This window comes from Emydura macquarii, unplaced genomic scaffold (genome assembly GCF_026122565.2).
Source record: "Emydura macquarii macquarii isolate MOO-44397 ecotype Brisbane River unplaced genomic scaffold, CSIRO-AGI_Emac_v2 contig_2897, whole genome shotgun sequence".
In the NCBI taxonomy this organism is placed as follows: Eukaryota; Metazoa; Chordata; order Testudines; family Chelidae; genus Emydura; species Emydura macquarii.
The window spans coordinates 12,662,638-12,687,932 of record NW_027133034.1 but is presented as its reverse complement, the minus strand read 5'-3'; the positions used below and the strand labels follow the sequence as shown (position 1 = coordinate 12,687,932).

Sequence of the window (25,295 nt, the reverse complement as noted above, 5' to 3'; positions counted from 1 at the left end):
GAACCAGACATACTACCTACTTTATTCCTTCTGGTCATATTATTTTCAAGGCCTTCCCTTCTACTTGCTAGTCAGGGCCTTTCTTTACAACACACACACACGCATATATTCTTAACCAAACTTAAACTAACCCTAATTCTTTAATTTCATATTTATCCTAACAGGGGGTTATTAATTCTTTTTATAGATGCATATTTATGCTAATGAACTCTCCAGTATGAGTAATTTTATGACTCTAAGAGCTCATTTGAAAAGATACATTCTTTCACATAATGTTCATAATACCTTTATGGGAAATTATAAGCATATTGCAAAACATCCCTAGGGAAAACGAGTGCATCTCTTATGAACAGCTCCTGTCACAAACCTTGCAGTGGCCTGTATTGTTTCCACTATTATAGCATACTGCAGAAAGAAAGAAAGAAAGAAAGAAAGAAAGAAAGAAAGAAAGAAATGGAAGTTGACACACCCAGAAATTGTCATAGAAAACAGAAATCAGAATAAGAAAAAGCAAAGATGATCTTTTTGTTGAAGCACCATCTTAAAAATAAACCTAAATGCTGTTAGCTACAACTGGCAGGTTAACGCAATTCAGGGAAAACAGACATCAGAACATATAAGCAATGGTGTGCTGTGCTTCTATGACACCAAGTGGTTAACCTGCAAACTTGCATGTCAGTTATTATTCTGTGCTCCAGAATAATGTTAAGAATGTGTTGAAAATGATTTCTATATTATCTGAGATGAATATTATAATAATATTGTCCTTAGAGAGTACTTCACAGCAACAGATCTCAAAGTGCTTTGCAAAAGAGGTAATCATCATTAGTCCCATTTTTTTTAGTGGGAAATGGAGTCAGAGCAGGGAAGTGAGTTAGCCAAGGTCACCCAGCAGGCACAGTGACACAACTTGGCACAGAACCCGAGTCTTCTGAAACCCATTCCAGTGTTCTAGCCACTGGGCAACACTGCTTCCCCAGCCTCATAGCTGCCCGTCTCCCCAGATACCTTGGGACCAAAGTTCTCTCTTCCAATAGACTGCCACCAAAGAACAATTGTGGGTCTTATACTTATTCATTCCTTTCACCCTTTGATGGGATGTTCACTTATTTGTACTTAAGACTGTGTTCACTTTGGAGAGCAAAATCAATAGATTAAAAAGGAACACATCTCTTCGGAATCACACAAGCAGACTACAATAAATACCTCATACAGTTGTTTTTAAAACTAGGTCACAAAACAAGAGATATAAGGTCTGTCCCCCCTCCCCCAGTTTAAAAATGAAAACCTTTAAACCAAAATGACAGTTGTCACAAGGAGCCACAAATGCAAAGGGAAAGATTAAGTCCAGGGCCTTGAACTGACACTGGAAGTGACACTGAAGCCACAGAGGACTTGGGTGATGTGTGCTCAGTGTTTTTTTTCTGTTAAGGAGGTGAACTGCAGCATTCTACACTAGGTAGTTTCTGTGTCCACCATTAACCCCAGATATAATGAGTTACTATACTCCTGTGCTGAGGTAATGAACACACAGATCACAGTGATCAGATTTTCATCCTAGAGAAATAGGCATGATTACCTAACAAGCTGGATATGAAAGAAGCATTTCTCACTCCTAATGCTAACTCAGTGCCCTGGATTTGTGAAAAGTCAAATAAGACTGTGCTGCCTTAGGCAGGTGGATGGCAGATACCTTCAAGGGCGGAGTGGCTGGATCCTTGAAGCATTTCTCTTCTCACCAGTGTCACTGCAGTCCTGACTGCATCAATTGCGGATGCTCTCCATCAAGTTGCTAATCTGTAGCATACAATATATTTTGCTGTTACCAAATAAGAAATGCAATTGCCCTGACTGAGTTTTTTCAGTTTGAAGTGTTTCCTAGAATGTGAAATGTAACTTGAGTCTAGGTGAAACGAACCAAAATACAGCAAAAGGCACAGTTTGCCAGTTAGGCATTGGCTAACACTGGGCGTCACGTGGACCCAGTTAACTCAAGTGAGAGCTTGTGCTTCCATGGAGCACAATCATTCCTCAAGCAGTCTGGTGTGTAGGGAGACTTTGCCTGCTCCCTTCAGCAAGCGGGTGGGGGACACAACCATGGTCCCACCTCAAATCTCAGAATTTTCCCAGAGAGAACAGCTGACTTCAGTCCACTTTAGATAAAACAAAACCAAAAAAAATGTATTTGCTGTAAAATTACATCAGAGAAAAACATGCAGAAACAAGAGATTTAAGTGACCTGCAAAATTGCTATAAAAAACTGATTGTAGAGCAGCTATTCCAAAAAATTACTCCTGAATAACTTGTTGTGTGGACACTCTTATTCTGGAATAAGAGTGCCTTGTTCCAGTTTAGCTTTGAAAGTAAATTTAAATAAGTGGGATTCAAGGAAGTGTGTCCAAACATTGCGTTATTCTGGAATAGTTATTGCACTTTAAATTCGCACACTAGCTTTCAGAATGTAGACATGCCCTTAGTTACCAAGTTAGAAACTAGATGGTTACCGTGCTTATGGTACTTGTGCTGAGGCATGTCTACACAGAGACACTAAAAAAGTTTTTAAAAAAAATTTAAATAAAGGTACAAATTTAAAGCACAGTGAACTATAGTAAACCCCTCTGTGGATGGTCTCTCTCATTCAGAAGTAAAATGGCCGTAGTTCACTTTAATTTTTAATTCCAAAAGACTGGAGGATCTGGCCCCATACAATGTAGTTTGTCTATATTTAAACAAGACATCTTCCTTCCCTTCATCTGCTTCCTTCATAATTGCATTATTTGCTTCAACAAGGTTGTTAATCAGCTTCAAAAGATACTATTTAACTTCTTAATGAAGTTGAATTATTTATGTTTCCATAGTTTGCCCTATTTCTCAGTACTTCCATTAATCTTTCTTCTTGATATTAAAATTTGTAGATTTATGTACACACACAAGGCTAACAGATAATAGGGAGGAAATGCAGTAAAATGCAAGTAAAATGTACTTTTCTAGGTACAGGGAATCATGAATAAAAATGCGTTAACATATCAATGATAACACACTCTTCCATAACTGAAGTGTCTGTGAGTGATCCAATGTTATGTTTGCAGATTGGTAAAAAAAATTTACATTAGTTATCCTCACTCACATATTGTTGTTTCATTACGCCATGGTTTATTATATTGAGTCAACTCATACAATAACCTTCCCTGCCTACATCCAAGGATATCATACATGAAGAAGAATAGGAAAATAAAACCAAAACAAGAAAAGAAAATTACAAGAGAATCACCAGGCTGACCACACCCTATATCATATCATCTCCCCCCTGCAAAAAACCCTGTTAGCATCTGCTTGCTTTTTTCCTGCTATGACTTTATAAACTTATTTCCACAAAGACTTACATTTTGTTGCCTTGAAATTGTTTCATACATAAATATTTTATATAAAGCAATCTCTGACATTTTTCCATATCAGCCTCTGATACTGGGATCATATAATTTCTCCACCTGAGTAGAATTACTCTGTTGGCACAAGAAAGAGCAACTGACATCCACTGTTTAAAAATTCTTGTTGGATCCTTTGGCACTTATGCCCTGGTCCTGCAACGAACACCTCATAGACACCCAGAGGGAGCCCCATTGACTTCTGTAGGGTTTCGATTATACAACATAATTTGCAGGATTGGGACTTTAGTCAATTTATAACAAAAATATCTGTGCCAATGCTGCTACCCTTTAATTCTGCCAAGTAAAATTCTGGAAAGAAATACTAAGTTATCTGTGCTGATTCAGAATACACGGGATCCCACTGAAATCAGTTGGGGATCAGCACAGAATTTGAACGTACCTTGCCACATCTCCAGCAGTCACCACTTTCTGCTAATCCAACTCATATTCACGTAGCCTCTCCTGAGTGGTTACAGACACTGTCGCAGCTCTGAGATGGGAAGTCCCTCTAGGATCAGGTTGGAAATGGAGGCAGGGCCATCAACATGGCTTCTCCAATGTATGTCCCACCGTACTTTCACCCCCTATCTCTCTGCTAATGGTTCAGGCTACCACCACAATTCTGGGATGGGGAGACCATCATCTGTAGGCCACCATTTTTATTCCACACAGTTCACAACTAGATAATTCAAGTGACTGGAAATAGGAGAGAAAGTCTTTCACCTTTAGGCACCCACTTTTACTGTTCCTTCAGGACGGGCACAAAAGTGAAAACCATGAAGTTTATAGTCCTGGGGTAGGCACATATATCACCCCAAGCAGACATGTAATCAAGAAGGTTAATAGGGCAACATATTTTATTCATTTTCATTAGGAAATATACATGTGTATAGTATCACAGGTTTGTAGTCATTAAAGATAGAAAAAAAAATCCTATTAGACTAGGCACTGGCAAAAATTCCACTGACTACAGTGGGAATGGAATTGGATTCTAAATTAATCCCCCAGCACAGACAGGACAGGAGATATTTCTTATATTAGACTGATACTACCCTTGCATATAAATGAATACAGGCAAAGCACTGATCTGTGCTAAAGTTAGCAAGAGCTTATGGCCCCAGCTATTATATTATACCATTCACTGGCCTCAGGAAGAGAATTCCTAAAGCATAGCCAAGAGTCACAGCTGCTATAAATGGAGCCACCCTGACTGAATCCTTTACTAATTACACCCATCTCTCATTTATACACAGAAAATATGAATACAAAGAAAAGAAAAAAATGTATTTTCTACAGTACGCTCTTCCAGTGTAGCCACAAGCAATATAGAATTGAAGGAAAAGCTGGCTTCAGATTACTTTGCTGTGAGCAAAATATTTTCCCTCTATTGAAAATAATTACTATGCTTAACCTTTTCAGAAATGTTTGGATAATCAGACACCAGTGTAGGAGTGTTAAATAACAGGGCTAAATTCAAGCCAAAGTAAGTATGTCATAACCAATCTCCTGCTACTCTCATGCTTCACCTCATAATCCTTTAATTTAGCTTACACTACAATTTAAACACTAAGAATATTTAGTTTGCTTTCTAAAATCCCTTAATGCTAGCAAGACACATGACAAACTATTCAGTCACTTTGTATTTATGTTGTATCCCTTTCCTCTGTATTTTGTCTATTTAAATCATTTCTTCAGGGAAGGGAACTTGATTGCTTATAATTCTTTAAGGCACCATACATACCTGTAGCATTGTATTTAAAAAAAAGTGAAATGGTCTCTTATCATGTAATTTACTAGTTTCCTTGATTCAACAACATCTTCTCCTTTACATCTAGTTGCTCACCTCTGTTTCTCATTTAGAGCATTTGGGTTTGATAGCTCCACAACATAATGAAAGGGAAAATGGTGAGTTCCAGTTAAGAGCACTGAAGGTTCTGCTTATACCTCCAGATAATATCTTCATGGTGCACATTTTGCTTGACATTTCTATGTTTAGTTTTGCTGTGAAGTCTGTAGTTACCCCCAGAGTAACTACTTTCAGCATTAACATTGTGAAACCGAATACGGACAAGATCCATGGGGGAAAAAACTACCTTTCTCCACATATAACTATGATTCTTACCCTTTAAGAAAAAATATTTTAATGATGTTTAAATTATTTGTGCATAGAGGCAGTGACTAATTCAGACAATTCTATTAAGGGCCCAGTCTTGTTACTCTTATTCTCATAAACAATCGCAATAAATCAGTGAAATAAGAATGAAACTCATAGAAATAAAGGTTACAAGTTCAAATAGCTTATCTGGAAATTCTTGGGAAGGGACTGAAAATGTAGCATCTCCTCAAGGATAATAAAAGGAAAACTATTTTAGGAGATAAGAGTACTTTCTATCTGGGAAAGAGAGAGATGAAGCAGCTAGCTGCAAAGTGACCTTTTCAAGGCTACAGCTGACTCCCTCTGCCAGTTTTAAAGGGCCAGTCCCCAGAACAGCATGCTAACAAGAAGCTTCTACAGCAGGACAACACTATACTGGGGAAAGATAGTAAGGAACAGATAGTCATAAAGGGAGAGAAAAGAAATTTGGAAAAGAAATTGTAGATGTACATCATTGCTGTATCACGCGGGGGAGGTGTTTTGTTACCATAATTTAAGAAGTTATAATGCCAAGTGTACTTTTAAATACTTAAGAAGCTCATATATCTATCATATCAGTAATGTCATTTCAAAATTTACAACTACAGCAACTGTAGGTTTTTCTTTTACTTAATTGCTCTTGCTGATTTTTATTAAACACACTGTTAACAGAAGCCACTTACCTGTTATTTAGAGAATTACTTTCCTATTTAATATGAGATGATATTTTTAACTCTAGTAATCCCAGGGCAGATGCACAAAGTTACTTAGGCACCTAAACCCCAGATTTAGGTGCTTTAGTTTTGGGTTAAGGTACCCTACCCCATGTACCCTACCGGGTCGATGTAGTAACTGGAAATCATACGGTTGGAGGGAGAGTTACCAGCACATCCTGGGGTTAGTGGTATCTTTCATACTGTTCAACCATCTGAGTGGTGCATGATCAGTAACCATTTGGAAGGAGCTCCCAAGTAGGTAATAGCGTAGGGCACCGACGGTCCACTTTCCAGCCAATGCCTCCTTTTCAATGGTCGAATAGTGTGCTTCCCTGGGGAACAATTTATGGCTCAGATATAAGATAGATTGTTCTTCCCCGTCGACCTCCTGGGACACAGCAGCCCCGAGCCCTACTTCCAAGGCATTGGTTTGAAGTATGAAGTTCTTTGTGAAATCCAGATGTACAAGGACTGAGTCAGTTGTTTCTTTAGGGCCTGGAAGGCCGCTTCCCAGTCATCGGACCACCGCACCCACTGTGGCTGGGAGTTCTTAGTCAGGTCCAAGAGGGGTACTGCAAGTGTCGCAAAGCGGAACACAAACTGGTGTTAGTGTTATACTTGTAAAAGAAAAGACTAGCAGGATCTTATTCGGGGAGGTCAAGGCAGTACGCCACATTTATTGTAAATGTAAGACTATCAAAAAGCAGTCACACACACACATTCATAGCCAAAAAGTTCCGCAAGCTGGTGTGATATAATTACCAGTCCTTTTATGCGTTGCTCAAGCCAGCCTAGTGCCCAGCTACACTGGGCATGAGGAGAGAGCCAGGCCTCTGTTGGTTGCGAATCCGATGCTCCAGATGACAATTGCAGAATGAGACCCAAAGTTTCCATGTTTTTACCCATCTTTTATACTTGCTGGCTCCCATGTAAGTCTATGGGCCTTGCTGTGTCATGCTGCCTCTAGGTTCAGTATAGTTGTTATTCACCAGCTAATTGCAAGCATGACTATTCTCTTATTTCTGTACTTTGTTTGTTCCCAGTGTGGATCCTTCTATACTTCAGGGTCATTTATTTGCACTTTAGGGTGTTGATAGGTATTCTTTGGCCTTCAGGGTTAGGATGGCAGTTGGTCTCTTTACTCCCCTTTCTGTTGTTAGAACAGTTTAGGTCGGTATCTTTTTATGCCCTGCACATACATTCCTCACTCACATACACAAAGAGAATTCATCAAGATATTTTTAGGTTCCATAGTACAAGTTTCAGGAAAGAGTTTACTTCAAGAAACTAACAAGATGGAGTCCACTTATGCTACATAAACAGTACTATACCATTATCATAACACTAAAGGAAAAATCTCTCTCTACTTCTATCTCACTTATACAATAAAACAAGAAGTCTACATCTGATTTGTTTGCACAGCTCCTGGGAATGGCTCACAATAGTACCTGGCTAGTCCCAGGAATTGCCTCACCTGTTTTTTCATTATTGACATCGGTGTGTCTGACAGGGCTTGTACCTTACTGATCAGAGGTTGCAATTTGCCTCTCCCACTATGTACCTGAGGTAGGTCACCTCCCTCTGACCAAGGTGGCATTTTGCAGGGTTGGCCATGAGGTGGCGTCCCTAAGGGTCCCCAGTACATTAGGGAGGTTTTGAAGGTGGTCCTCGCAACTGGCACTATAAATCACGATGTCATCTACATAGGCCGCCGCATACTGGTCATGGGGCTGAAGTACTCTGTTCATCAACCGCTGGAAGGTGGCGGCCACAACGTGCAGTCTGAATGGCATGGTCACGAACTGGAATAGACCGTATGGTATAGGAAAAACTGTTTCTGCACATGAGTTGGGCATCAGTGGAATTTGCCAATACCCTTTCATTAGATTGAGGGTTGATAGGAATTTGGCTCCACCTAGACACTCTAGAACAGGGGTGTCAAACATACGGCCCGCGGGCCGCATCCGACCCGTGAACCTTTTTGATCTGGCCCACGTCCGGCCCGTTTTTTTGAGACGTGCTGCCGCCCAAAGTGAGGGCATTGGCACTTAAAGAGATTTCTCTGCCTGTGGCATTGCCAGTTTAAGAGTCCGTGAAATGTCTTAAAGCGTTGATGCTGGATGCAGAGAAATCCCTTAAAGTGGCAATGCACTCACTCTGGTAACACGGTCCCCCGCGAAATCCTGCCGCCGAAAAGGGCTGATGCTGCGACACCGAAAAGGGGAAGATGGCGCGAATTTTTCGGTGGAAGGTATTGCATGGCCCTTGTGAAGTGCAGTTTATGCGAATTTGGACCATCACCATCAGCGAGTTTGATACCCCTTCTCTAGATGTTCTTTGACCAACAGCATCGGGTATGCATCAAACTGGGAGATGGTGTTGGTTTTTCGAAAATTGATGCAGAATCTTATAGCCCAGTCCGGTTTTAGGACCAGGATGATGAGGCTTCACTCAGCAATTCCTCTACAACTTCCATTTTGAGCTTCATCTCCAACTCCTGGTGGATGGTAGCCCACATCTTTCTGGGCAGGGGCCGGTGATCTCCCACATCTTCTGCCCTGGGGTCATAGCGATATGGTGGCTTATGCTAGCTAGCTGCACTGGGTATGTCAATAACACATCTGGAAAGCCCTGCATAAGTCATTGCAGCTGTTCCTGCTGTGGGGGGCTGAGGCTCATTCTCACTATGACAGGCTTTGATTCTAGGGGTTCTCCTGCCAACAGTCCTAACTCTGGCTCCAGGGTAAGGCACGATGAACAGGTCGTCCCTGGCCTTCCAGGCTTTCAATAAGTTCATGTGGGATGTGCAAACCTCCTTTCACTGTCCTGGTAACTTGATCTCATAGTCCACCAGCCCTATATGGCATGCCATCTTGAAGGAGTCTTGCCACTTGGCTAAAAGTTTGGATTCCATGGAAGGTAACAACAGTGGGTTTGAGCCCGATCCCCCAGCTCAAAGCTACATACCTTGGTTCCTTTGTTATACTGTGTCCGCTGAGCTTGTAAAAGATTCTTCTGAGCAAAAGCCCCCCGGGTTTAGAATTGCTCACGAAGTTGTAAGACATAGTGGGTAGTCCCCTGAACACACGGTTCTTGCTCCTCCCAGTCCTCCCTAAGGAGATATAGGATACCAAAAGTTGCCTCCCATAGAGGAGCTCAAAGGGGGAGAACCTGGTCGAGGCTTAGAGGGTCTCCCACATAGCAAACAGTAGGTCTGGCAGCAACATGTCCCAATGTTGAAGGTCATCTTCTATGAACTTCTGCAGCATTGCCTTAAAAGTCCCGTTGAACCACTCAACCAGTCCATTGGCATGGGGTGGTATATGGAAGTCCTGAGCGCTCAAATGTTCAGGAGCTGGCACAACTTCGCCATCAACCAGGAAGACACATTAGTGCCTTGGTCGGTTAAGATTTCCCTGGGTATCCCGACCCTGGCAAAAATCTTCATGAGCTCTGTAGCGATGTTGTGTGCGGTAGCTGCGCGCAAAAGGATGGCTTCGGGATACCATGTTGCACAGTCAACAGTGGTTTCCTGCCTTGCTTTGCTCTAACAGCCCCACGAGATCCATGCAGATGCGGTCAAATGGTATGCCAACCATGGGAATGGGTGCAAGGGAACATGAGGTACCCTTTGGGTCCAGCCAGCTGGCATTCGGGACAGGAAGCACAGTAGTCCTGGACCTCCTGGTGTATGCCCAGCCAAAAGAAGCGTCAGGCTACCCACTAGAGAGATTTTTCCCACTCAGGTGTCCCGCCCACGGCACTGCGTGAGCTAGATGCAGAAGGCTCCAGCATAGTCTCTGGGTGACCAACAGTTGCCAGATATCTTTGTGTGTTTGAGGATCCTGCACAACTTGAATCTTGAATCACGGTCCCTGTAATGTTTGGGGAGTGTTGCCTTCTTCTTGGTCTGGGGTCATGGCCTGTTCCCAGGTTCTACACAAGTTCAGGTTCTCCCTTTGCTCTCAGACAAAGTCCCTGTCATGTTCCAGCCACACCTGGGCATCTTCCACAGGATGTTCCACACCCAGGTGTGGGTTGGAAGGATTCTCCCAGGGTTGGGCTGGTCCTTCTACCGGTCAGGCCCCAAGGGGGGTGGCCAAGTAGTTCCTTCCTTGCTGGATATTCCTTCCCCCCTTCCGGGGGTCATCAGCCACATCTGCGCAGGATTTCCCAGAACTCTGGCCACCACCACAGAGTAGGCCAAATTGGGGGCTACACTGACCTGGAAGTTGGCTTCACAGTAGTGGCCTTGAGCCTTACCCAGGCAGACAGATAGGGCCATATGTCCCCGTGGTACACTGCAGGTGTATCTCTCTCCCTGACAGCTTGAGGTTGGGAACTAATCCTTCCCAAATAAGCATCTGGCTGCAGCCTGAACTGACTAAGGCCATTGTGAGGATCCTGTCTATCTGTACAGGACCAGGAGTTTCTGTGGGCCCGGGAGCTGGCTACCTGGACTTGGCCATAACAGCAGCCCATATGATGGCAGTCTCGCCAGAAATGCCCTTCTTGGCCATACTCTCAGCAGCAGTCCCAGATAGCCAGTGTATGCTTCAGAAGCCATGGGAGCAAGGGGTAGGCTGAGTCTCCCACGATCACTACTGGCATTTCAACTTTCCCAAGTGTAAGCCACCAGTCCAGAAAGAAAGTCCCTGCTTGCAGCTTCCTGAGCAGTCTTGGGTTCTTAAAGATGCACTTTCCCTGACTCACCTACGTTGATGCATCGCTGGTGATCCACCAGTGCTTGCATTAGTATAGGGAAGTAGCCATTTCTGTTGATGTACTCTGTGGCAAGGTGGTCTGGTGCTAAAATAGGGATATGTATGCCATCTGTTGCCCCATTGCAGTTCAGGAAGTGTATTGCTGCAAAACTATCCCCTATGTCCTGCACATTTGCTCAGAATCACAGTCCTACATAGCAGGAGGCGATTAATGGCCCTGCACACTTGCATCACAACCACCCCCATGATGGATTTCCTCCACTCCAGATTGAGTCCCAACTTACTGGTAGCAATATGGCATTGCAAGTTTCCACAGTGCAATTGCCACTCGCTTCTCAGCTGTCGGTGTGGATCTCATTTTGGTGTCCCAGTGCTAGAGGGCTGGGGTGAGTTTGGCACACAGATCCAGGAATGTGACATTGTGCATCCAAAATTTCTGCAGGCTGCAGCCACTGCTCATCATCCCAAATCTGCATGACAATGAGATCCCACCAGTCAGTGCTTATTTCTCAGGCCCAGAACCCATGATCCACCATCTCCAGCTGCTCCGTGAATGCCACCAACAACCTTGAATTGTTTCTGTCTATATCTTACAGCAATCTAGCCCCCAAGGAATCATCAGGTTCCCTGTGGCTCCTCTTGTGGCTCTTCAAATGCTTGCAACACTCATCACAATGGTGCAGAGCTGTGCAGGATCCATGCTTCTGTCACAGATGGCAGACAGCAAGGAGAGATGCATGGGTTTGCAGGGATTTTGAAAGGAGGCATGAAATATTATGGGATACGGATGAAATTATCGGATGAAGGCCACTGCATTATGGGAAGTTGAATGCCTGCTCCCAGCCACCCCTGCACAACTTGTTTTGGCTCCCTGAGACATTGCAAAAACTTCCAAAACACCATGCACCAGATGGTTGTGAGTTGCACAGGGGGATAGCTACGCACAATGCACTGCACTCTGCATCAATACAAGCACCCTTGGTGAGGACATGTAACACCAACACAAGGAGTATAGTATGGACAAACACAAGCGATGTAATAACTGTGGCAGCTGTATGCCAGCATAATTTATATCAACATAATTTTGAAGTATAGCTGTGACCTAGGTAAAGTCCCAGATAACACATCTTGAAATAAAGTGGGAATAATGTTGTCTTGCAAACAAGCACAAACTACATTAAGTGGATGCATTATGTTACTATTATTGGGAGTGGTGCCCTGGCTTAACACTATTCAGCTGATACCAATGAAATGTTCAGGTTACATTGTTTCATTAACCACTGTAGAATAGGCATGTTGCTCTACATCTGTGTGACATTAGTTATTCTCTTTTCTCATGAATTCAGGAATCTGAATCTCCTATCCAAGATGCAACACAATTCAGCTGCTAATTCAGTATTTTTCGTAGATCACACTGTAAGAAAATCTTCATCACTGGACATCCGTGTTCTTTTCTCCTTTAACCAATATGCGTAAAAACCTGTGTCATTTGTATGAAAACGTGGGAAATTGGCATATCCCTTGAAATATATTTTGGGGTAAAAACAGAAGCACAGATGTCAGTGTGTTAATTATCCATTCTACATAGATTTTAAAATGTCTTTCAAATTTAGGACAACATAATGAACATCCATATGGCAAGTTGTACCTTCTAATGTCCCCATTCTTCTTTATGGGTGCAAGATATGGGTGACATAGCGAAGCCATTGTAAGCATCTGGAGCGGTACCGACCACGCTGCCTTAGGAAGATTCTCCGTATCAGATGGGAATACCATTGCACCAATGCCAGTGTTCTCTGTGCAGCCAACATCACCAATGTTGAGGCAAAGATTATAAAACATCAACTTTGCTGGGTGGGTCATTGTGTGTGGATAGATGTCTGATACTCATCTTCCGAAGCAAGTCCTCTTTTCTCAACTTAGTCATGATAAGAGGACCCATGGTGGACAGAGGAAACGCTACAAGGACACCTTGAAAGTATATCTTAAGAAGGGAGGCTTTGACCCCACGAATTGGGAAGAGCTGGCTGGCAATCAACTGCAATGGCGTCACATCATACATCAAGCCTCAGCCTGTTTTGAAGAGAATCGCCTTGCTCAAGAGGCTGGGAAACGGCAGAGAAGGAAGGAAAGTGTACAGCATCCTGGCTAGCAGTTGTGCTTTCTCATGCAACTACATGTCACATATGTGAAAAAATCTGTGGAGCACATATTGGACTCCTTAGCCATCTTAAGTCTCATCAACAACTTTCCCCCGGGCAGACATCATCCCCGTATTGAGAGATAGCCGATGATTAACATTTCTGCATTTAGAAGGTGTAAAGAAAGGTGGAGAAAGGGGGGGGGAAGGGGGAAGGAGAATGTCACTAATCAAATCCACGGAATATTGGAATGCTCTATTGCATTTAGTGAACCAGTGCTCTCAGGAAACCAGTGTGGTCCAGTAGACCGGGAACTGACCTGAAGTCAATAGACCTGGATTCTGTTTTCAGTTTTGCCACTGACGCCAATGGGACTTAAACTGATCTTTAAAATTAAGCACGTAGCTGGATGGTTTGCTGAATCAGGGCCCAAGGTTAAATTTTCAAAAGTGGTTTGTAAATTTGGGGACCCTCCATCTTTTGTGAAAATGTCAGCATTAAACCATCTCTACTTCATTTTCTTTCTCTGTAAAACCCAAGATGATTATTATTTATATTACAATAGCACCTAAGCACCTAAATCAAGGACCAGGGCTTTATGCGAAGTGCTATACCATTACCTTGTTTTGTAAAGTGCTTTGACGTCCTTGGATGAAAAATGCTATATATTAGGATTATTTTGTTAAATCTAAGCATTTAGGATCTAATATATACAAACTGCTAAGTGAACAGAAGAACTCAGATACATCTCTGAGAACAGTTTTGGGGGCATGTTGCACAAGGCCTTTCCCAATCTTAATAGAATATCATTTTTCACTATATTCAGAAATCCTTTGTGGATTTGAGATCAAATAATAATAATTCAAAATAATTCAGAAAGCAATTTGGATTGAACATAACTTCTTAAAATGCACCTTTTGGCAAATGAAGTGTAATAAATGCCAAAACAACAGGGGACTCTAATGTGTCTTATGTGGGCTCTAAAGTCTCTTTGGTAAGAAGTTTTAACAGAATTGGATTGATATTCCAAATGGAGAGTCACACTGAGCCAGCTCATCATGGATAAATATCTGGTCTGTAAAAAGAGTGAGATGACTCTGAAAGTAGCTAACTGGATTTTTTTTTGTTGTGAAGTTTGAGGAAAGTGCCTTCACCAGACTGAACAAACTATGTATTTGAGCTGTTCTGGTGATACTTCACTGACATACACATGGGCAAGTTCATGGACCTGATTATAATTTTTGCCTGAAATGCCTTTTCCTTATTCTCTTATTTCCTTTATTTTTGATGATCATTTTTCCCCAGGTAGTGGACTGAAGGTGCTGTTCCTCTTCCAGCCGGTTTTCAGCTACTCATGCATGCCAACACTAATAGTCTGTCAGATTTGCAACATTTGTCTTCCCTTAAGGCGTTTCTTGTTTTAAACAAGTCTGCTCTGTTCATTCTCTTCCTTTCTGTTAGTTATATATGCACGCAGGTGCTGCATAGTATGGGCCTGCCATTGCACCTACTGAACTCAATGGCAATTCGATCTTTTACTTCACTAGTGAAAACAGCAGCCTGCCTTTTCAGGAATAGGCAGATCAATCTGTACTATAAAACTGAAGTTCTCAAGTTGGCGTACTTCCCTTTTAGAAGTAGGGCAGTATCCTGCACTGTAAGGCTGCCAAGCCGTGCAGTTTACATTAGCAAGAGCGCAGCCTGCGGCTGACGGGAAGGGTAACGAAGCACTCCCAATCGCTTTGAGGCCCGCAGTGCCGTCTGGGGAACATATTTTGGGCACCAGCCTCTAGTCTGCAGCTCGTCCTCAAATGAAGTGAAGCGGCTGCGGCTGGTGAGGAGCGATCAGCAGCGGACCCGGCTGTTACTGGAGGTGGAGCTGCTCCAGGAAAGAAAGCGAGACGATGCCCTTCTCCAGCCACTGCTTTGGCACTTCACCCCACGCTCAGCCGCTGCCTGCCCCGCCTGACTTCCCTCCGCCGCCCCTTTCCGGGGCCCGGGAGGCTGGGCAAAGCCAGCAGCAGAGAGCAAACCTCCCCCCATGGCAAGTCCGATCACACAGCAGATCGGCGGCAGAGACGGCCAGCGGCCCAGCAGCAGCAGCCGGGAGCCAGGGGAGCTGCCGGAGGCCGCCCGGCGCCTGGTGGTGGATGGAGACGGGCAGAGCATCCCGTTCGGGGCCCTGTACGGGGAGCACCGAGCCATCGTGGTCTTCGTGCGGGTGAGAGGAGCCGCTGGGGCCAGGGCTGCACCGAGTCGTCCTAACTCGGACTTGCTTCGCGGGTTGCCAGATGCGCTTCGTGGGGGGGAAAGGGCCGATCCTCCCACCCGCCCCTGTGCAAGCGGCTCTGGGGGGAAATGCTGTTTAATAAGAACTTGGCCGTCAGCCGCAAGGGCCCTTAAAAGGGGTCGGGGCCGGCTAGAGAGACAAGCAAACACACTGCACGCAAGGCACGCTGTTTGCACGGGCCCCCGAGCGCTTTGTGAATGGGACGCTCCAGGCGGAGGGGAGAGAACGTCTTGTTTCAAGCGCTGGTTGAAATGAGGCTGCAGGGCTTCGATTTCCCCCGCGGAGAAGCGCTCACCCTCTCTGCTTCCCCCAGTGACAGTAACGCCTCTTAGCCAGAGCCCACGCCAAGCTCCCAGGGCCCTCACACTTTGGCAGAACATGGATCCCCGTCCGAACTGGGCAGCTAGCCTCTCTAAGAAGCACTACGCTCCTTTCTGCTTCTAGTTTCTAAGGCCACGTCCTCCCAGCCGAGGTGTCTGGGGTGGGATAGTGTCTGAAATCTGTTTTCTGCTTCATTGCCACGCGGTTATGTTGGTTTCTGACATCTCCTCCTTGGCTGTGTTGCCTTTTCAGCATTTCCTATGTTACACCTGTAAAGAATATGTAGAAGATCTGGCAAAAATTCCCAAGAACTTGTTACAAGTAAGTCAGATGCCCTTAACCTGTGTTGGCGGGTGTTTGGGGAGACAGGAGTAGGAGGGTTCACCCACATCTGTAATTCCTTGCTTGAGGTTGGATGACCGGAAGCCCAGAAAGGAGAGCTTCACAGATTGCGGCAATTATACCTGCCTGTCAGAATTAAGAAGGAATTTGTTGTTCCACCATGTGCAGCCTTACATCTTGCTATTTGTATTGTTTGGGGTTTTTTTTTTTCTGCTTTCCTCTAAAGAACTAGGTACCCAGCCCCTGTTGGTGAGTAGGGAGTAAGATTGTGATTCGCCTGCTAAATTAAAAAGCTCAGTCTGCCTCTTTCTATTCTGCTGATGGAAGCTATGCCACATTTGGCTCCCAGCATCAGCATATGGCTGGTGAGAGAAGTTGAGAGCCTCATGGACAACAAACTCCAGAAGAAGCAGAACTTTGAGGATTCTTAAAGTGAGAGGGGGTGCACTTTGCCTCTGGACTCATAGACTCTAAGTCAGAAGGGACCAATATGATCATCCAGTCTGACCTCCTGCACAATGAAGGCCACAGAACTTCTTCACCCATCCACTCCTGTAATAGTTCCCTGACCTACGACTGAGTTATTAAAGTCGTCAAATCATGGTTTAAAGACTTTAAGATACAGAGAATCCACCAGCCAGTGAGCTGTGCCCCATGCTACAGAGGAAGGCGAAACCCCCCCAGAGCCTTTGCCAATCTGCCCTGGGGGAAAGTTCCTTCCCAACACCAAATATGGGGATCAGTTAAACCCTGAGCATGTGGGCAAGACTCACCAGCTGCACACCCAAGAAAGAATTCTCTGTAACAACTCAGAACTCACCGCATCTAACATCCCTTCATGTCTACCACCAGTAGTCACAGATCAGTCAATTGCCAAACTAGGCTATCCCAACATACCATCTCTTCCATAAATGTATCAAGCTGAGTTTTGAAGCCAGCTAGTTTTTTGCCCCCACTGCTCCCCTTGGAAGGCTATTCCAGAACTTCATTCCTCTGATGGTTAGAAACCTGCATCTTATTTCAAGTCTAAACTTCCTGATGGCCAATTTATATCCATTAGTTCTTATGTCCACATTGGCGCTGGACATAAATTAGGTTTTTGCTAAAGTACTCAATTAATCATATTTAATAGGATTTTTTTAAAAAAACTAGCTGCTCAGATAAAAATATGAGAATTACATTCTTCTGTATTTTCAGGAATAATTACCTCCTCATCTTTCATCTTACATTATTCAAATTGTTTATGGAAGAAGTACACTGCATAGACTACTAATAACCCTTAATTCTATGAAAGATTTGTTTGAATGCATTACTGAGTGAAGAATCCTAATTAATTAACATTATTGGCCAAGGCTTCAGATCCAATCCCCAATGTTGCACTTACAAGAAGTGTACATGACAGTGCATGTGAATGTATTTTGCATAGAGATATAGGTATTTGTGCATGCAAATCAGGTATTCTAATATGCAAATGGAGTTGCAAATACAATTTTTCAGATGCAGATGAGTGTGAATTTTTGCAAGTACAAAATTGTAAGCAGTTTTGAGGCCAACTGAAAATGTAATCCTATCGATGCAACAGAAAATAAAACAGATAAATCATCTGTAGGTTAAAAAGAAAAAAAGCTATCTACAATATTACAATATTAATGGAAATGTAGCCCTGTTAATTAATGTAAGTTTCTGATACGGGAAAATAGGTATTCTAGATGTTTAAGTAGCTTTTGACTAACACCTTTTGTGTCCTGTATCCTCAGATCATTAAGCTAAAATAGAAATATTTCTGTTATTGTTTGGCTGATATGCATACAAAACACCTGAGTCCTTATTAATAGTTTTGATATCTATATTCTGTATTTATTTTCTAGGATGCAAAAGTGAGACTGATAGTTATTGGACAGTCATCTTACCATCACATTAAGGTAAATAAAGTATTCAGTAAGATAAATAACATATCGTATCATGCTTGTAACGAGTGCATAGTTAATTAAGGATTGGCTTTCAGAGTCAATTATTTTAATTGACTTAAAATGGAGCTGTAGATGTTCATTATCCCTTAAAAGCAGACCCTTACTACTTTTCATGAAGTAATTCTAATTTGTATTTAAAATCTTAGGTTCGAATCCTGCAGACCTTGTTCAGCCAAAATTCCCACTGATTTCATTGGAAGTTTTGTTTGAGTCAGAACTTCACGGTTTGGCCCTTAGTGCTGGTTGAACATATTATGAAGAATTCAGAGGGTTTCTAAATCAGTATTTTTCATGTGACTATTTTTTTTTTTTTTTTTTACAAAACATTCACATTTAATATAATTATTTTATGTATGTATGTGCCGTACAGCCGTTTTGCAGTTTGACAGGGTATCCCCATGAAATCTATGTTGATCCAGAGAGGGAGATTTATAAAATACTTGGCATGAAAAGAGGTGAATCAGCCACAACATCAGGTAGGAACCACGTTCTCCCCTTGATTTCTTTCACAGAAAACTTCATTTAAAATGCTCTGTTGGCATAACAGTAATACATTTATATACATGCTCACTGTGCTACACTACGACAACAGTGCTGAAAGTTTTAACGACATTATTCTAAAGGATCTTTCATGTCTTTGGAAGAGGCTCACTACAGACTCAATCCTGCTCTCATTGATTTCAGTGATGCAGGATGAAGCCCTAATTTAAGATCTGATTATAATCTAGTGCATTACATTTAAACTGTTAGGAGCTCATGTAAGAACAGATAAGGCTGGAAGCCCTCAGGCAACATTAGGTCCAACATTAATAATCTACAGACTCCTATATTTGTTTTAAAACAGAAGAGAAATAAGCCTGTTAAATCCATTGATGTGTCTATTCTTAGTAATATATCCAATAATGGGGAAATACAGATGCTTATGGCTTGATTTTGATCTCACCCTGTTTATGCATGGTATGACTTCATTGACTTCGGTGGTTATGCCTGATTTACATAGGTGCAAATGAGATCGGAATCAGGCCCTTATTATAATGGAGTTCACTTTGCTTATAGTGTGAATGTGTGGTCAAGGAAGCATAAGTTCCAGATAAATAAACAAAATGGTGTTCCTTCCAATCAAAGGCCTGTTCTACACTTAAAAGTTAGGCCACATAGCTACATCAGTCAGGGGTGTGAAAAATCCATACCCCTGACTGGCATGGCTATGGCAGCCTAACTCCAGTGTAGACACAGCAATGTTAACAGAAGAATGCTTCTGCTGACAATAGCGACTATAATTTGGGAAGATGGTGTTCCTACGCCTTCTGGCAGTGTAGGCTGCTTCTGCACTACAGGGTTATACCAGCAGAGCTATGGTTCTGTAACTATGCCAGTATAGTCTCCATAGTGTAGGCAAACCTTAATTCAGACAGGAGGATGAGAAAGACTTACAATGAATGGACAGTAGGGAAAAGAAAAGCAACAGCAGGGATGGAGAACAGGACACAAACAGTAGTGGGAAAGAATCATAAGAACATAAGAAAGGTCATAATGGGTCAGACCAATCATCCATCTAACCCAGTATCCTGTCTTCTGACAGTGGCCAATGCTAGGTGCTTCAGAGGGAATGAATAGAACAGGTAATCAATCATCAAGTGATCCATCCTGTTGGCCATTCCCAGCCTCCAGCAAACAGTAATCCCTGCCTATTCTGGCTAATATCCATTGATGGACCTATCCTCCATGAACTTATCTAGTACTTTTTTGAACCTCGTTATAGTCTTGGCCTTCACAACATCATCTGGCAAGGAGTTCCACAGGTTGATTGTGCATTGTGTGAAGAAATACTTCCTTTTGTTCATTTTAAACCTGCTGCCTATTAATGTAATTTGGTGACCCCTAATTCTTGTGTTATGAGAAGGAGTAAATAACACTTCCTTATTTACTTTCTCCACACCAGTCATGATTTTATAGACCTCTATCATATCCACGTTAGTTGTCTCTTTTCCAAAATGAAAATTCCCAGTTTTATTAATCTCTCCTTACATAGAAGCTTTTCCATATCCCTAATCATTTTAGTTGCCCTTTTCTGTACCTTTCCCAACTGGACAATGAAAATTGAGGAGGGGATGGGCCCATGGAATAGTACTGAAAGCATCTGTGAGAGCAGCTAGGAGTCAAACTAAGAATGAGTGAGAGGGGCAAAGATGCAGCAGTAATTAAAGATTTATCCGCTGCTATAATACCTTGCCCTTAAAAAACAAAACTGAAAGACAGGAAAAGACAGAAGAAAGAGCAAATGAAAAGACACACAGGCATATTATACATCTACCTACTGGTGTTAGTATCATTCCAGGAATTTAGCCATATGGGCAGTCCAAATACCAGTAGACTAGCACTAAAATGTGAATCATGATTATTGTTACATTATCTTTAAAGTAAGATGTCTAACTCTTCTGGTTTGATTTGGTTGTTTTCCTACTAGTGTTGATTCCATATCATAGAATCATAGAAGATTAGGGTTAGAAGGGACCTCAGGAAGTCATCTAGTCTAACCCCCTGCTCAAAGCAGGACCAACCCCATCCCAGCCTGGGCTTTGTCAAGCCACACCTTAAAAAAGATCTAAGGATGGAAAATCCTTGATTTTCTTATTCAACTGGTTCCCAAACTGGGGTTCAGATTCACAGAGAGCTAGTTGGTCACATGGTGCTTGCTCCGCCTTGTTTCCAAAAGCTTAGTCACATTAAAAGAAGCTAACCATTCATAAATATTTCCCTAATATTATTTTTCCATGTAAGTAAGTGCTGTAGTTGTCCTAGGGATGTTATGCAGTTTCAAATGGAGCAGTTGTGAATGGGAGAGGAGAGCTTTCCATGAGACAATCTCTCCATTAGCTTGTGGTCTGCTCTGTTAAAACTTTCAGAAATCCTGTCTGATTCACTGACTGGGAGACGGTGAGGTATTCATGGCAGAGACTTCATTTTGTTGAAATTGTTTTGTTGGGTTCAAAAAATAGTTAGATAAATTCACGGAAGATAGGTCCATCAATGGCTATTTGCCAAGATGGTCTGGGAAGGCTGCAACCCCAGCCTCTGACTGCCAGATGCTGGGACTGGATGATAGGGGGTGGATCACTTAATAATTGCCCAGTTCTTTTCATTTCCTTTGAAGCTGTCTAGCATTGGCCACTGTTAGAAGACAGGACACTGGCTAGATGGACCGCTGGTCTGATCCAGTATGGCCATTCTTATGCTTTTTTGTTGTCTATTTTAACAGCTGTAAAGTACTGTATACCTCTATGTAATAGTATTTTGTTATTATCTGGATTTCTGTTATGACACTGATGAAATTATCTAGTAATATTTTTAAACTACTTTAGGTAAAATGTATTTTGTTATAAGATATCCTTTGTTTTAGTGCAGAGCTCTCATGTGAAATCAAACTTGCTGTCAGGAAGTATTAGAAGCATGTGGAGAGCAATGACTGGCCCTGCTTTTGATTTTCAGGGAGATCCAGCTCAGCAGGGGGGGACTTTGATTTTAGGTCCAGGTAAGCCTGTTTTATTTTAAAAGCCTCTTCCTCTCTCCCCGCTGTTTCTTATTACACTTCCAAGAGGTCCTCTTCATTCCTGTTAGAGCCCTGAAGATTCCCAAAGAGAAAGGATAGTCTTGTGCTTGTGTATGGTTCTGCTATGTAAACAAAGTCTATAAGTCTCATTGCATAGTTCCATCTTTTACAAAGATGGTACAAAGACCTGAACTGTTCCTATAGAAGCCAGTGAGAGTTTTGCCTTTGAATTGAGTAGGAAAAGGATTGGGCCTAAGTTTTGTTTTTTGACATTTTGGAATCAGTCTCTTCCATTACATTTGATTCCAGGCATTTTATTTGATGTGTTTTTTAAGAAAGCAACAAAACATGAAAGGTGGTTATCATGATAAAATCATTCCCTTGAAGTACTAGGAAGCAGAAAAATACTGGTCTCATTCGACCGTGTATCTTGTCATGCCTTGTTGCGATCATATTTTTTTTAAAATGTGATGAAAATATACATGCTGTGATTTAAAAAAAAAAAAAAAAAAAGAATGTTATGTAAATCATAGTTAATGCACAGTTTTAGAAAAATTGCTGGGAACTCAGGATGCTTCCTTAATCCAATTAGCTCTTGTAATAAAACAGTATTTTATTCAATTTTTACCATTTTTATTCTCATTCTGTTCCAGGTAGCAATGTCCACTTTGTGCATCTTGATAAAAATAGGTTGGATCATGCTCCCATTAACACAGTTTTGCAGCTTGCAGGAGTTAAAACTGTAAATTTCACAAACAAACATCAAATTATTGACATTTGACTTGCCAGAAAAAATTAAATTAAACTTGATATAAGAAGACAAAAAATACTCCACAGAATTGTCAAGGATGTCATGTTTTATGTTCTTATATAATAGCTGATAGCATGTGCTGGATCTCAGAGCACCAAGTAAATTGCCTTGTGCTGAAGATGGAGATTAATTCACACTTTCAACATAGAGAAGAAAGCAATAATTAAGATATGACTTGTCTTACCACAAAATAATTCCTATTTTCTCTTTTCTGCCTCAAAACATTTTTGCTAATGCAATTCACAAATCTTGACTCAATATGAAGCACTAAGCAACTTGAAAACAAAACTCTAAGAACTCGCTTTGTTCAGAAGGAAAAGCTTGGAATTTTTGCCTTTCAGTAGGTCATATTTTTTTTCACTGGTGGCTTGAAACTTTCAGCATTATGTGAACTTCATACATTAAAATAAGCGGTCAAAAACAGGTCTGAGCAACAGGAAACTGACACAAAAGTATGCCTATTCCTATAGCAGGTATTAAAGAGACACAACGAAACATGTTTCTGTAGTTCTAAATAAATGTTTGATTTACAAGATTCATTGTTTGCAATTTTTTTTTTTTTCTGGTTTGCCACATCAAAATGGTAGCATTTTATAAACAAGGCAGTGGTGGATTTTAAATGTATTCCCAATCAGACTGTCAGCATTAAAATAGGTTAAATTTGGGGTCTAAGTTGAATAACTGTATTCCCTTAAACACTTATGGCAAAATCTCCATTGGTCTGTGCAGCAGTAGGTCCTTGCAAATATATCACTGATTATTTTCGTCACAAGTCACAGAGGTATTTAGTACAATAGTGTTTATCATATAGATATTTAGAATCTTCAGTATCTGCTTATTTTAAGAATCCATTGCTTTAATTTGAATATATCATGTCCTTTTTCATCTATCAATCACATTTTACCTATTTAAAAATGAAACTGCAAATTTATTTATGGAGGAGCATGTGCTCATTCTCCCCTGCAATTTCTGGACTTTGGTCTCTGCTGTAAATTGCTCCTGTTTATGCATATCTTACATGTCATGTGCAAAATCTCTCTGGAGGTTTAAGCCTCCCCCCAAAAATGCAATTGTACAAAGCACAGCCTGCTCCTGCATCCATTGAGGTTCTTGTCAGTCCCAGAATAAACTCTTCAGAGTTCTGCACCATTGAAATATGTTTGAAAGTAAATGAAATATTCATTGACTGAAAATACGTAGTTTATGTTAGAAAAATAATGATTGTGAGCAACCCAATAGCCAGGATTGGATTTCATATCCTAAAATGTGAGGGGTTTTGTTTGTTTTTAATTACCATTGTTTATAGTAACTGATTCAAATGTTTAAAGAGATACTGTCAGTCTGAAAATCTTGTCCTTGATTCACTCTTCTAGGCAAGCTGCACTCACTACAGGAGGAGCAAAGATAGTTATGCACTAATTTGAACTCCTCTGATCCCAGAGCTATCTAGGGACCTATCTGGCACTCAGTGTAAAATGCCTCTGCAGTCCCAAGAGCCATTCTGCCAACTAAGGGATCACCAGGGAGTAAGAATGCTCCAGTCAAACCTCCTTGTCTCCAGCAGTGTTCCCTTCACTCAACCGTGAGAGGGTTTCTTTGCTTCTGTGCCACCCAGGAATTCTACTACTGGGTTTCCAGATACTTCACGGTGCCAGAATAGCTAAAAGCAGCTGTTGCAGACCCAGGAATTGCATCCCATGTGTGCTAATCAAACACACTTTTGCCTGTCTTATGAATAATACTTTAGATTATTAAAAGAGAAGGAATGTTAAATATCCATGTCCTTGTAACCGTTTATGCCTTCAGTTTTCTTTTGGCATCCAATGAAACTGAATTTAGTTTCACTTTTCTTTAGATTTATTTTCCCTTTCCAGTTCTTAGTACTGTAATGTTTTGGTTGGCAAATACTGAAGGGGAATTTTGGGGGGGTTCTTTTTAATAGATGCTTTCAATAGAATTTCAAAAAAGAAATCTGAAAACATTTCTATTGGTCTTAAGTTTTACTATTTTTACAAAAGTTTAAAATTGAACTACATCTAAGTGCATGGTGTCCCATTTAAAAAAAAAAGTGGGTTTATTGGTTGTGAAATGATGCTAGTTTGACAGCACTGGAGTCTGAACTCATCAATCCTTAATTATGGTACAGGCTGTAATAATGCCAAGTTCCCTACATTATCCCATCAGTGTCCTTTAATCCTGATTTGGATCACCTTTAGGTCAGTCTCTATGTCTGTTCAGTCCTTGGCCTCTCTATGGAGACTCAATGTAACCAGCTAGGGCCAAGTACAATGGTTGTTAAGTAGACACTAGTTTGCTAGAAACTGAACTGCAGCTACAAAACTGATTTTGACTAAAAAGAACATACTACCAAACAGCCATCAAATACATTTTTGTCACTACTGAAATAGGCCAGACTCCAAACAGTGAGCTAGGGGTGACTGGCTCATTATTAATGTCCCAAGCAATCCAGTTCACCATGAACCAACCATTTTTTATGAATTTCTGTAAGAAATCAAATGCCATTAAGAATGTCTGTTTGGCCTTCAGAATAAAGAACCATAGGTTTAACAGCAGTATTAAAGTTCAGCATAGTAGTAATCATTATTATGGTGTCATAGACATTTAGGGGCACATCTTTAAAGAGGCCTTGATCCAGCCTTTAATTAATTATTTTTGCACTGGAAGTCAAATGTAGATGAAGATGATAGCATTTACACATCTAATTACATGACTCATGAATGCAATCAATTAGAAACCTAAATTGTGTATGCAATGTTGTAGCCAGGTAGGTCCCAGGATATTAGAGAGACAAGGTGGGTGATGTACAGTAATATCATTTATTGGACCAACTTCTATTTTTTATTTTCT

General features: G+C 41.6%; 1 protein-coding gene across 1 annotated transcript; it reads left to right on the top strand.

The window, feature by feature from the left end:
- The first annotated feature begins 14,877 nt into the window (after positions 1 to 14,877).
- PRXL2C (peroxiredoxin like 2C) lies at positions 14,878 to 22,962 on the top strand. The gene is given in 7 exon segments (XM_067568590.1): positions 14,878 to 15,176; positions 15,179 to 15,364; positions 16,007 to 16,075; positions 17,965 to 18,018; positions 18,437 to 18,542; positions 21,467 to 21,598; positions 22,270 to 22,962. Coding segments are annotated over 7 exon segments (804 nt in total). The 5' UTR covers positions 14,878 to 15,047; the 3' UTR covers positions 22,398 to 22,962.
- The last annotated feature ends 2,333 nt before the right edge of the window (positions 22,963 to 25,295 follow it).